This window comes from Oreochromis niloticus, linkage group LG7 (genome assembly GCF_001858045.2).
Source record: "Oreochromis niloticus isolate F11D_XX linkage group LG7, O_niloticus_UMD_NMBU, whole genome shotgun sequence".
Taxonomy (NCBI): domain Eukaryota; kingdom Metazoa; phylum Chordata; class Actinopteri; order Cichliformes; family Cichlidae; genus Oreochromis; species Oreochromis niloticus.
The window spans coordinates 34213422-34226009 of record NC_031972.2 but is presented as its reverse complement, the minus strand read 5'-3'; the positions used below and the strand labels follow the sequence as shown (position 1 = coordinate 34226009).

The 12588-nt window shown below is 41.1% G+C and overlaps 1 protein-coding gene across 5 annotated transcripts; it reads left to right on the top strand.

Annotated features, from left to right (window-relative positions):
- Positions 1–735: 735 nt before the first annotated feature.
- LOC112847292 (uncharacterized) lies at positions 736–12215 on the top strand. 5 transcript variants are annotated; one of them, XR_003220749.1, is made up of 4 exons: positions 1770–2770; positions 3178–3346; positions 3487–3654; positions 3776–4508. XR_003220749.1 is itself a non-coding variant. In XM_025908569.1 (4 exons), the coding sequence occupies exons 1-3, from the start codon at positions 1822–1824 to the stop codon at positions 3903–3905; spliced, it is 1248 nt and encodes a 415-aa protein (XP_025764354.1). In that variant the 5' UTR covers positions 1770–1821; the 3' UTR covers positions 3906–3909; positions 5330–5479. The 5 variants fall into 5 exon arrangements, 4 of the variants coding, with proteins under 4 accessions (XP_025764356.1, XP_025764354.1, XP_025764353.1 ...); XM_025908569.1 differs by lacking the exon at positions 3487–3654 and adding an exon at positions 5330–5479 and having other exon boundaries at positions 3776–3909; XM_025908571.1 differs by lacking the exons at positions 1770–2770; positions 3487–3654; positions 3776–4508 and adding exons at positions 736–1174; positions 10443–12215.
- The last annotated feature ends 373 nt before the right edge of the window (positions 12216–12588 follow it).

Genomic DNA, 12588 nt, shown 5'->3' with positions numbered 1-12588 from the left:
GAGGAATCAGAACTGACGAGACGAGGGAGCAAAGTAGGATACACTCACATGAGACATGGACCTTCAAAGTAAAACAGGAAGTAGCACAGACACGAACTAGACTAGGGGAGACAGAGCAACTAAGAAACACAGAGAACAACAACAAAGAGACACAGAGGGCGGCTACTAAATACTCAGAGAACTAAAGAGAACACAAGAAAGCCAAACTAAGACACTAGACTAAAAAATAAACTGGGGGAACAAAGGGAACTAAGATCATAATACAAAAACTCAGAGACACAAGAAACTCAAAACACTGGGTCACCCACCCAGACCGTGACAATTACCTCACTCATTACCCTGCTTTAATACTAAAGTTTGGCCCATTCATTCGACTGTGGACGATGAGGTTCGAGAGCAAACATTCCTATTTCAAAAGATGCGTGAGAAGGACACAAAATTTCAGAAATGTATGTCACACACTTGCAAAGAACCATCAGCTACTGCAGGCGTACCTACATTCGGGCTCCTTTTTTGCACCCTCATTGGTGGTTGAGGACCCCACTCCTTTCCATGCTGAACTGTATAGCGAAGCAGTGCGCACTGCAGTTGGACATACTTTAGTCAAAGAACCCAATGTTTTGTCAACTACTGAGGTGCAGTGGAAAGGCACAAAATACAAAAAGGGACTCTTTCTGTGTCTAAACCAAGGTGAGGCATGCTGGTGAAGCAGGACCAGCATGTTTATTTTATTGTTACACCTTATGATGTGTCCTATATGCCAGAATTTGGATTGTATGAAGTGAAAAAAGCAAGGCAGAGCATGAGGTGTTGGAAACCTGGGCTGAGACTAGATTATTATCCTTTGCCTGTGTACAAGCTGTGTGGGACAAGAGTAATTTCACTTAAGCATAGCATTCTTGACCCAGAGTAAAGATCAAGTTCCTGACATTTCACACTCATGCTCCAAAAACCAGTCTCTCATCCCTTCTAGTCCTCCTAGTCATGGATACAAAAAGTGCGCTTCTGTCCTTCATCGAATCAAGTCGACCTAAACTGAAAGACCCTGAGCCTTTGCTTGAGCGTCTACAAGATTTAGGAGTTGAGGGACTGGAGGACCTGAGCTATCTGCAGGAAAGTGACCTCCTTCCTGTCCTGCGGCCAGTTGAAGTGAGAAAACTTCTCTCACAGTCAAGTATGTATTCCAAGTCAGTATTTAACGAAACTTCCATGTCAGAAAAATATGCATAGTCAAATAAACTTACTGGGCACACTTATTGACACAGTCAATAGTGGATGGTAGTTGTGTTGTGCGTGGCATCATATTGAGAGACGAACACTTCGAAGTGTATCAATTGAGCTGAGTGTACAATTGCCTTCCGTATTGATATTCCCAGATTGAGCTTTGTGATGTCTGTGTACAAACGTAAATCCAGTAGTGTCCCTTATTAGGCCATCAAGATGTGTTTGACAGTCCTCCAACCAACCAACAGTACAGCAGAGCTAGTACCAGTACAAGTCCAGTAACACGGTCTGACGAGTTGCTCAGTTCTGGTGAGTACAAGCCTCTGTTTAACAGAAGGACCCTTTTGAAGTGTCAGCATAGATGTGCTGGGTAACTGACCTGGTAATCTGGCTGCCCCTGGGTGGGTCCGGGGCGGGGGTGGGGTTCTGGGGGTGCCCTGTCTCTGGGCTGGGGCCCTGGCTGGGCCTTGGCGGCTTTGGGCCTGGTTGGTGTGTCGCCGAAGTTGTGGGAGTGTCCAAACAGCCTCTGTTCTATGTTGCTACTCGTCAGGTGGTTCTGGCTCAGCAAGTACACTCTCACCACAGTCAAGTGGTTCCATGGATGTGGCTTTCAGATCTCGTCGACTGCCTGACAACAGTTGGCATTTTCAATTTCAAATTCCTTGGCAGAAGACTCCATCTGATGTCATCAGGAAGCTGGAAACAGGGAAACGGCCAACAAGACGTGAGAGACTTGAAATCATCCGACTCATTGTCAGTGAAATTTTGACCATATGCCCAACACCTGGGAAGAAACACCTCAGTGAGATAGCAAGACGGATGACAAAGACCTACCCTGTGGCATTTACTGATGTAATTGAAGGGGAAGTTGTAGGCAGTGGGTATGACACTCTCACCAAACAGATGGTCAGCAGAGTGGATAACCTTAAGATAGGAATGACTTCACTTGCCATAAAGAGACAGCTTATTAGCAGCAGTGGAGGAGAGGGTAGCGCCACTCAAAAGAGAAGGCTAGACAGTTATGGGTGCATAAACTGGCAACCAACACTGCTTCCGCCTGGTGAAACCCCTGGGTCCCAAAAATGTGGAAAGGAAGAGTTACAAAAAATGTACAGAGAAAGATGCTGTGACTCCAAAGCTATTGAGAATATGATGAGGGTCACATTCTTCACTCAGAGACAGGACATTATTAGTGGAACTGAGACCTCTGAATGGCCATATCTGTTTGAGATAACTGGCATGAAGATTCATTTTGAAGAGCTCACCGGCATGGACATAGATGAGCATGACATGGCAAATAAATGTGCCAGAGTTGTTTCATTCCTTAAACACAATGACAAGACTGAGAGAATGGCGGCCATCTTCAGAGAAATGGAAACATCTAGCAAGAATGTTGCAGACATCAATGTTGCAGTGTTTCTTCCACTACTGCTCAAGTACTTCAATGAAGAGGAAGACCAGATGTTCTTCAAAGTGGATCAAACAACCCTGCCCTCTGAAGTGGATTGTACTGAACTCCCAAGTACACCATGCATTGTCCTTTGTGGTATTAATATTTGTCTTTATCTATTTAAACATTTTGTGCATGATACCTCTTTATATTTTGGTCACCTAAAACTTAGAGTTTACACTTCTGAGTTGCATTGTGGTCGGATTGGTTGTTGTGGCTTTCCTCAATTCCATACTAATGGTATAGTATAATAACACCATTGACATTAGATGTGATTATTATACTGCTAATTTCTGTCTGATTGGCTTAAGCATTCCTGGGATTTCCCTATACACAAAAGTTTGGGCACCTTGCAGTTGACCGGGGGGCCCAAGCTGCGTGCCAGTGTATGTAATTGATATACATCAGTTGTAACATAGAAGTTGTTTGAGTCATGTGTGGATTTGTTTTTTGTCTTTTTTAAATGTCGTTGTCCCCTTGTCTCTTGTTCATGTACACAACAGGGAACTCTACTTTGGCGGCAGAGCACTACATGTTATCTGTGGACCAGACCATTGTGAATGGCCGTATCACTGTCTTCAGCAAGGCACTTATCCTGATGTTTGGCTCTTACTATTGCATGAACATTTCCTATCCAGCAGGCCAGGCAGCAACCTTGGAATTCTTGCAAAGGTAAGGCGGCACCAGTCAATTTTATACATTGAAACATCTCCTTTCATTTGCAGCTAAAACGCACACGACTGAGCAATGCTAGAGTGTTGGGAAGATTTGTAGATTGATAAATCAACATATGCTCAATATTTGCTTTTCAGGTGGCTGTCTCTGAAATATCCTTGAGTAATGCTCATGTCAAGTTATAGAGAAGGACCTTTGAGTAGTAGATGTTCACAGATGTTTCACTACCCTGAAATAGTATTTGCAATGGATACTCACAGGTTAACCAAACATCGTTGCATCACCCCTCTGTTCCACAATGACCTGTATGTCCAAACACACACTCAAAAGCAAGCTCAATATACACTTAGATTATTTGCAAATGTAAAAAACACATACAGTCCAGTCCTGTGTTTTTTGATTAAGTTGTTGTTTTCCATTTGACAGATGCCTCTTTAAGATAAACCCCGACAAGGGATCCAAAGTGGTGTGGAACACATCTAAGACACACCTCGCGGTCAATCCAAGGGTCCTGACGTTGATAACCAAAATTGCGGACTACGAGTGGAGAGCCTAAAAAGGTCTTATTTTCATCCTGTGGTTGACATAATCTGGTGTTCAGTAGCACTGGTCTCTGGTTCACAGCCAGTGTCAACAGCACAGGTGGTCCACTTGATAGGGGAAGAGTGAAATATAAGCTGCAACTCCTATTCACATTTTGCATTCGCGCTAGCCAGTTTGTATGTTACTGTCTGCTGACAGGTATCTCTGTTCATGCTTCAGGTGTAGCATTGTCTTAAGTATTATCTTCATTTCAGTTTATTGTAAAAGGCTATACATTGATACTTGTGGTGCTTACTCTGTAAACACAGTACCATCCGTTCAGTTATTTTCATGAAAGTTTGTATTACAGTGACAACTTACAACATATCAATACTTATCAGTTTATAATCAGCATAACACTGAGGCTTTTGTTTTACTCTATTTGTTCTTTGCATATAATTCCATTTCACAATTCTCCAGGGGAACCCAAATGGCCAGCAGCATCCCTAACTGTGAGACTTTGGCTACGTTCACACTGCAGGTCTTAATGCTCAATTCCGATATTTTGATCAAATCCGATTTTTTTTTTGTCTGCTTGTTCACACTACAAATAAAATGCGACAGCAAACGTGCTCAAGTGTGAACGATCAAAGCGGCCCGCATGCGCAAAAGAAGACGTCACACACAACTCGCTCTGTTTAGACCCAGAGCAAACAATATTGTTTGACTGATGGCCCTTAATATAAAGACTTCGGACTTTACGTTTCCCAATTTTTGCTTTAAGTTATTTTGTTATTTACATAATAATGTAGATAACCTAATAATGATCCTTATTGCTGTTTTAGAGGAGCGGTGCTTCAAAGGATAGTTGCAGATTTCTGTCAGAATCTGCAGATTATACAGTACAAATAAAATGTTCATGTTGTCTTCCCAACAGTTTCACTGATATCTACACTGGATGGCCAGGAAGCGTTCGCAATGTCTTCTCGGGCGCTTCTCCGGCGCTGATAATTGGCGTCTGTCCTGTGTCAGTGACATAAAAGACGGATTTAATGCGACATGACCGTTCAAACAGCAGTCGCTTTCTAAAACATCGGATATGTATCGGATTCAGTACCACATACGAAAGTGACCCAGGTCGGATTTGAAAATATCGGATTTGTGCCGTTCACACTGTCATACCATGATCGGATATGGGTCGCATAGGGCCAAAAAAATCGGATTTGATGCGCTTTCGCCTGCAGTGTGAACGTAGGCTTAATGACAGCTATGGCTACTTCTAATCCCCCCCCTCCCCCAACCAACCCCACCACCACCCCCTCACCCAGATGGACATGGTGTAATAGTGGGTTTGCCTTAGTGCCTTAATAGGTAGATGATGTACAATGCAATGAAGTCAGTTTTAGTAATTAATTGTGATCGTTAAGAGTATTTAGTGTCCTCTTTTCGTTGTTCCAGATGTGGGGAGGCAGATGGACCTTCTCGGTGACAGTGTCCCCTTTTTTTGAATTGCTTTTTTTTTTTCAATGTGCCTTTGTCCAGCACAAGTGGTAGTTCTTGGGTTGTTCCAGGAATGGTTGTTTTTTTGTCATTAAAATTCATGTTACTGATTGAAACAATGTCTCCTGTCTTATAAGTAAGATACACATCTGCAGACTGCTCATACACAACATATGATAGAGAATTAACATAATCTTGATGTAATTATAATCAGGGGTTGACAGATATGTCCCACAATCTTACAGTGAGTACACTTAATCCAAACTGAAAGTCCAGTAAGTATTCAGGAAATTTATGTTAAATTACACTTAAAATCTAAATTTACATGTGATATTATGTAGTATTGACAGTGAATTGTAGTTTTGAAGCCAATATCTAGTTTTTTGACATGTTTTGACAGATAAATCAAATTATTTTGTGCTGTGTAATGTAGTATTACATCAAATATGATTGAATATACAACTTTTTTACATCAAATGATGTTATTTAATCCAACTGTTAACTGTATATTTCTGTGGATTTAAGCATTATTATTCATATTGCCACATTCATTGACCTTGTTTGTAGGTAATTTCATTGTGTAATCACATTAAAATGTTCCTAGTTTAATGTCTAAAAGCACTTGGAAAAGGCAGAATCCCATGTAAAATTAGCGCAACAAACTCTATTTTCATTACTGAAAATAACTGTATTTTTATGGGACAGTTATTTTCTGTTATTTTTACGGTAGTATTTTGGTGCCCCAGCTGCCGGAATATTACCGTTTTTTTAAAGATTTTTTTCCCCCCTATTTATAGATGATTTCATTGTTTAATCACATTAACATGTTCCTAATTTAATGTTTAGAAGCACTTGAAAAAGGCAAGATCCCATGTAAAATTAGCACAACTCATTGTGTTTTCATTACTGGAAATAACCGTATTTTTATGAGGAAGTTATTTTTGGTTATTTTACGGTAGTATTTTGGCGCCCCAGCTGCCAGAATATTACCGTTTTTTTAAGATGTTTTTTTTTTAACAGTGTAGAACTTCCATGAATGTCTCTGTAGATCCCCATCATCCTTTGCGCTCTCAGGGGTACCCATGCAGTGGCATGTCCCACAATACTGACCTTTCACCTGGCTACATTTATAAGTTCTGGATTCCTATTTTGTGCTTATCATTCTCAAAGTGAGTTTCCCCCCCTGGATTTCCTGATAATCAGCTGTTTTGCAAACCTGTGTTTTGGTTCGTGTTTCCACTGTTATTCTTCAGTTTTATAGTGGTTTTATTGTTCTTTTTCATGTGTAGTTTTTTATTGAGCTCTGGATGCCTGCTTAGATGAACATCCGTCCTACCTAGGTTTGAGTCCTCATTAATGATTTGTATTTAGCATTGTTTCCTTCTTTGAGTAATTTGTGTTCCCTCAGTGCGGTCCCCTCTGTTCCTCTCTCGCTTGTTTCTGTGTTTATGTCTTGGTCGCTTGTACTTAATACGTTTTGTTAATTGCCAATATTTATGTCTGTACCTGTTTCCTTTGGTCTTTACTCTGCTGTAATTGTTTTCAACTGTTCAGCTGTGTCTAGTTCCCCACCTGCCTTTAGAAACTGTGTGTATGCCTGCTTATGAAGAGATTTTTTTCTCTCCCTTATTGGTTTTGGTACTTGACCCTCCACACAGCTACACTGTGACTCACAGCTTTGTCAGGAACAGACTGTATTTGTCTGCACAGGGAGACTTCTGCACAATTTGATTCAGTTTTAATGCTCTTTTTGTCATTCTCTGCCACTTGTAAGGCTTATTTTGCCCATCTGTCAGTATTTTGTTGCGTTGAAACACTTAAATTTCTTCCCAGTGAGGCATTATGAAGCCTCCGGGTTAACTAATGTACTTCATAATAAATTGCAGCAAAATACAGACACGGTACTTTAATGCAAGTGTTAAAGAACATATAGTCTGCACTATGCATGCAGCAGAGCACTTGTACCTTCATTGACCTCAACATCTCAACATAAACAGTGCAGTATATTAACATAGCTATGTAATGTGTTTATATTTAACAATAAAAGGGTTGCCAAAGAAGATTTTATGCATTTCATATAGAAATGTATACAGTAGATCCTTTAATAACCCAACAAGCAAGTGTCACCTTTCATTATTAACTTCACTGTTACTACCAAGCATCACAAATGATCATGTGAAAGTTTGGCTTTTGCTCAGTACGTGGTTCAGCCTCACCCTGGCTGCTGTTGCTGCTGCTGCTGCTTCTGTTCACTCCAACATTGTTGTCATGCAGTCAAAGTCGTCCTTTTGGAATTACAAAGAGCCGCATGGTTAATAAGTTAATTAAAACATCAATTAGATGTCTGACCTTCATTTTCCGCTCTTCATCCTGCGGCTGAATGCTGCTCACAGCTGCTGAAAGGAAACAACAGCCGACGAGTCTCTGTTTGAACATTATTCAGACTAAAAAGCCTGTGTGAACAGAGGAAAATCAAAGCTTTCAGGACCTCCACACTGCTGCAGGAGTTTGAAAATTATTTTAAATACTTGTGTTGAACACGGTTCAAGCACATCCTGGAGAACCTGTGATACATGAATCATAAATTGCTTAAAATGTTCTGGCACAAAGCACAAAAATTAGTCGTTTGAGGGCACCTCTTCTCAAAAAATGCCCCTGACAGGAGAGAGAAGATTATTATTATAAAGTATAAATATAAATGTACTGCCTATTAATTCTAACAGCTGAAGGAAATGAAAAAAAAAAAACAAGCAGCTAAGCAGCTTGACTGGTAAAATGATAAATCAGGGTATCTGAGCTGTCAGTCAGTGAATGTGTGAGACCTCCAGAGGTCACATTATAAGGAGAGATGTGTGCACATGTGCACGTGGGATGTCTGATTGACTGACAGTAGCTGGTGGGCTGTCGGAGTTCTGGTGTTACACCAAAGGGAAGGAGAAACAAAGTTAACAAACTGGTGCTGCAGCTGCATGAAAACAGCATGTGACATAAAAAGCAAAGAGCTAACAGCAGTGAATGTGATTAGTTTAAGGTGACCAGATTCAGAAATGAAAGGTGCTTGGAGGATGGATAGAAACCACCAGAATGCTTCAAATAAACACATCGCATTAAACTGGTTACCAGGTTAACAACCATATGGGACTCTAATCATACGATATAATACATTATGATATGTGTGTCAGGGAATGGTGTGGCTACAAGCCCTGCAACATTATGCCAACAGCATTTATTCTGCACCACTAACAAGGAAACACTTTAAAATGTAAACAGCTTCTTTATCAGATTACCAGAAACCCGTTTGTTATAAGACAAAACACACATGTCACTAAAACTGCACGAGTAACCTGGGTAAAAGTAATTAAACTGAAGTGCAGTGAAATCACCACATGAATGCTGTTGTTTTCAGTTCTACCATACATACTCACTCAACACAAACCGCCCAAAAACTCTTCATTTTGCCATCAGCAAACCCACATTGCTTCTTGTCATGGTCCTGGGTCTTGGGTCCAAGTTTTTGAGGTTCTGGAATTTATTGTTTGTCTTCTATATTTATGTTTTGATTTTCAGTTTTCAGTTCCATAGTCATTGAGCTGTTAATTCTTAGTTCTAATTTTAGTTTTTTCAGTGTTTATTTATTCCCTCAGTGTTTTCTGTCTCTTCCCAATGTGTCTTTCTCATCCTATCAACTTCTTTCCATGTGTCTTCAGTTCCCTGTTTAGTAATCTGTTCTCACTTCCTGTTTTCGTTTTGTAGATTTTTTTGGAAGGGGAAAAACTGGAAGGATGGATAGATGGATGGGTGGATGGATTTTTTTTGTCTCTTGTGTCTCATATTTAGTTTTACTTCCCTCTTCTTGTCTTCACTGTCCTCAGTAGTCTCATTTGCCTTGTTTCCTTTTACCCTGATACCTTGTGTGTGTATGGATAAATATTCATCTCCTCCCCTTCTGTCGTTGTCATAGCATCTGTTGAGTCTCCCCCGTGTGCTGCCAGCTCATTTGTTTCATTAGCATTGCTATCCTACTTTAAAGGCCACATTACCTGCAATATCTGGGTGCCATGGCTGAGGCAGGCTGGGTTGTAGTTTGCTATTGTTTTATGTCTTTTTTCAGTAAACCTAAGTTTCAGGCATACATGTGGCTCTGCCCTTGGGTGGATTACTATGTGGGCTTATTCTATTGCACCTGCTGTGAATTAGCATAATCAAGCTGAGAGTGTTGGAAAGGCTGGATTCTAATGTGTACACTTTTGAGTGCTTGGATTCCTGCCCTTTTTCATGTCTGCTGCTGCCAGTCCTGTTTCCAAGATTTCTGTAACTCATAAGTGTAGGACTCACCTCCCCACCCACTCTCCACCATCGCTCACTCACACTCTGAACCAGCCTACCTGTGAAGATACCCTCCCAAACTTCTGTCTTCCTTGCTGCCAAGTAATCATTGTCTTCACTCACTGTTAGACTTGTTCCAAATCCTTTCAGAGCCTCACTTACCCACTCTCTCCTCCCTCTGCAGAATTGCTCTAACCAATCCAATTAGTAGAGAAATTCAAATTACCCCCTCAGTGATGAAGAAACACTTAAATCAAAAAGGTGAATGTACGTAACAATAACTCTTTATGTGTTCATACACCACTCTGCATTTGTCAGGGGCTGGCTCTGTGACCCAGCATTTTGAGTTTATTTTGTATTTTTGATTTCTTATGTTATATTGGAAATATGTTAAATTCTTGTGTTGTTATTATTGTTAGGATTTAGTTGAGTTTTAGTCTAGTTGTCAAGGTCCGACGGTCCTCACCGGTCGGCCTGCCTGTGATGTTGTATTCTCGTTCCCTCTCTCCTCTCTCTGTTTGTTTACATCCATCGGGGGTGCGCCCCTGGGAGCGTCCCTGTGCTGAAGCCTTCGCACCTGCTGCTAATCATCCTCCATCTTAGCCGGACTATTTAACAGGGCGATCAACCTTCAGTCCGCGCTGGAGTATTAGCAAAGCTTTGTAGTGTAGCCGCTGATGTGTGAATTAAGCCTCTCACTCAGGAACTGTCTCGTCATCGTTGTGCTCTGTTTGTTTGTCACCAGGGAATGCGAGGAGAGAGGAGAGGAATTTCGAGGGCTAATCACCACCTGGGACGAGGGTAACCTTAGAACACAGGGTGTTTATTCTCCTCTTGGGCACGGACGAAAAGAAGAGGAGAAAGCCACCCACTCACCTTTCATTGCACCAAGATCAGCTGTTCACCTGCAAGGAGCTCCGCTGTCGAGTCCGCTTTTTCTCCGCCCCCTGACACTAGTTTACGTTTCACCTATGTCTCCTTGTTTATGAGTCCTTTTCTGTTTGTGTCTCTCTCCTCTGTCCCTCTCCCTCTTTCGTTCCCTCTCTCTGTCTCTCGTGTCAGGCTTGCGTGTCCCAGTTTATGTATCTCCATGTTTCCTGTTTTATTTTGAAATGTCTGGTGTTTCCATGTTCAATGTGTTTAGTTTTACTTTTCCCTGTGGCTTCATGATCATTTGTGTCAGCTGTATCTCCCCAGGTGTTTCCTGATTACCCTTCTGTGTATTTATATCCCCTGTCTTCCTTCTGATCTTTGTCGAGTCGTCTGTTTGTCTTCATGTCAGGTCATATCAAGTTGCAGAGTTTTCGCTTCCCACTGTTCAGTTTCAGGTTCATGCTCAGGTTTGGCTTATTTCATAGTTGCGTTATCCTGTTCCTGTTTAGTTTCATGTTCTTGTCTCCTGTCATGGTTTTCACAGTTACTTTAGGTTTCAGTTTAGTTTCTCCTTGCCTTGCTTTTCTGTTTTTTGTATCAGCCAGAATAAAGGCGGGCTTTTTGTTTAAACACCATTTCTCCCGTGTCTGCTTTTGGGTCCGCACTGGCGATCCTCGCCGTGACAGCATTTAATCATTAGTTAATATTATTCTCTGGCTCTCTTCCACATCTCATCTTTGTCCCGTCTCCTGCCCCTCACCCCAACTTGTAATGGCCACAGGCATGGAGCTCCATGAGGCCGCTGGAGGTTTCTTCCTGTCAAAAGGGAGTTTTTTTCTTCCCATTGTTGCTAAGTGGTTGCTCATAGGTGGCTGTCTAAATGTTGACATTTACTCTCAGTTATTATAGGGTGTTCACCTGACAACATAAAGAATTTTCAATTTGTAAATAAACTGCAAAGACTGAGTCTGAATTCAGACTCCTTCTGATCCATTCATGACACTGTCATGACACTGGGTTTGCCAGTATGAGTAGAGATCCTGCCTTCACTTCTAAACAATAATATAACTTTAACTCTGATAAACAGTTGTTTTTCTGCTGTATTTCTTTTTCTTTTTTCTTTCTTTCTTTCTGCTTTAAGTCCACCTTAAATTACATTTTATTTCATCTCTTGTTGGCATTACTTGTTTGGCTTTTTGTTGGAATTTCTTTTTGAGTATCCTTTTTTCTTTTAAACTCTCATACAAACTGTTTATTTGCAGCAACACAAGCTTAAATCTACTGTATTTCAGAATCTCTTATAATACCTGTAAAAGGTTGTAAATAGTAACCAGTTAGCAGTTGGTGGTCCCTGAATCCCTGTAATATACAGTGCATGTTTATGAAACACGTCCTCACAAACCTCTGCGTGTGTGTGTGAGTATGTGTGTGCGTGTATACACACACCATCTGTGCCTCCGTTGTAATCCGTCACATCATCCCTTTGTTAACCTGCGAGGCCTCGGCCAGTGAAGGTGACGACCCGACACAACACTGTAATGAGTCACTACGTGCCGATAAAATACCCTCCACTGCAGACAGCATCTGCTCTCTCACGCTAAGCACACACACTCTCACAAACACACACATAGATGTTAGTGTGAATACAAATCCACAGTCATACACAGGTAAACCAAGAGTGTTTGCACTGATGACATAGAGAAGAAATATGTTTTGAGGTCAACGAGTTAATCACCACCTTCAGCAGAAGACAGGATGCATCATCCTCTGTGAATGTCCTGTAAATCAAAGCATCATATAACCTATCAAGAAAACAATTCATACAATTATGCTGACAAGTGATCTGCGTGACTTGTCAACATAATTGACAAGCCACGCATCATCAATATCATAGTTCTGTCATTAATCCATCAGAATCTGATGGATAATAATTGTTGTTCCATTAAATTAATGTTTGTGTCTAAGGCATTGTGTGTGGTGGTGTGTCTGTGTTTTTTCTTCCCCCAAAAATATAATTC

Bases quoted from the DNA above. Each gene is read 5' to 3' on its own strand.
- LOC112847292 (XM_025908569.1), top strand. From the start codon at position 1,822: ATGGATGTGGCTTTCAGATCTCGTCGACTGCCTGACAACAGTTGGCAT. The intron at 2,771-3,177 runs GTATTAATATTT...TGTACACAACAG, and splicing joins ACCATGCATTGTCCTTTGTG to GGAACTCTACTTTGGCGGCA. The intron at 3,347-3,775 runs GTAAGGCGGCAC...TCCATTTGACAG, and splicing joins ACCTTGGAATTCTTGCAAAG to ATGCCTCTTTAAGATAAACC.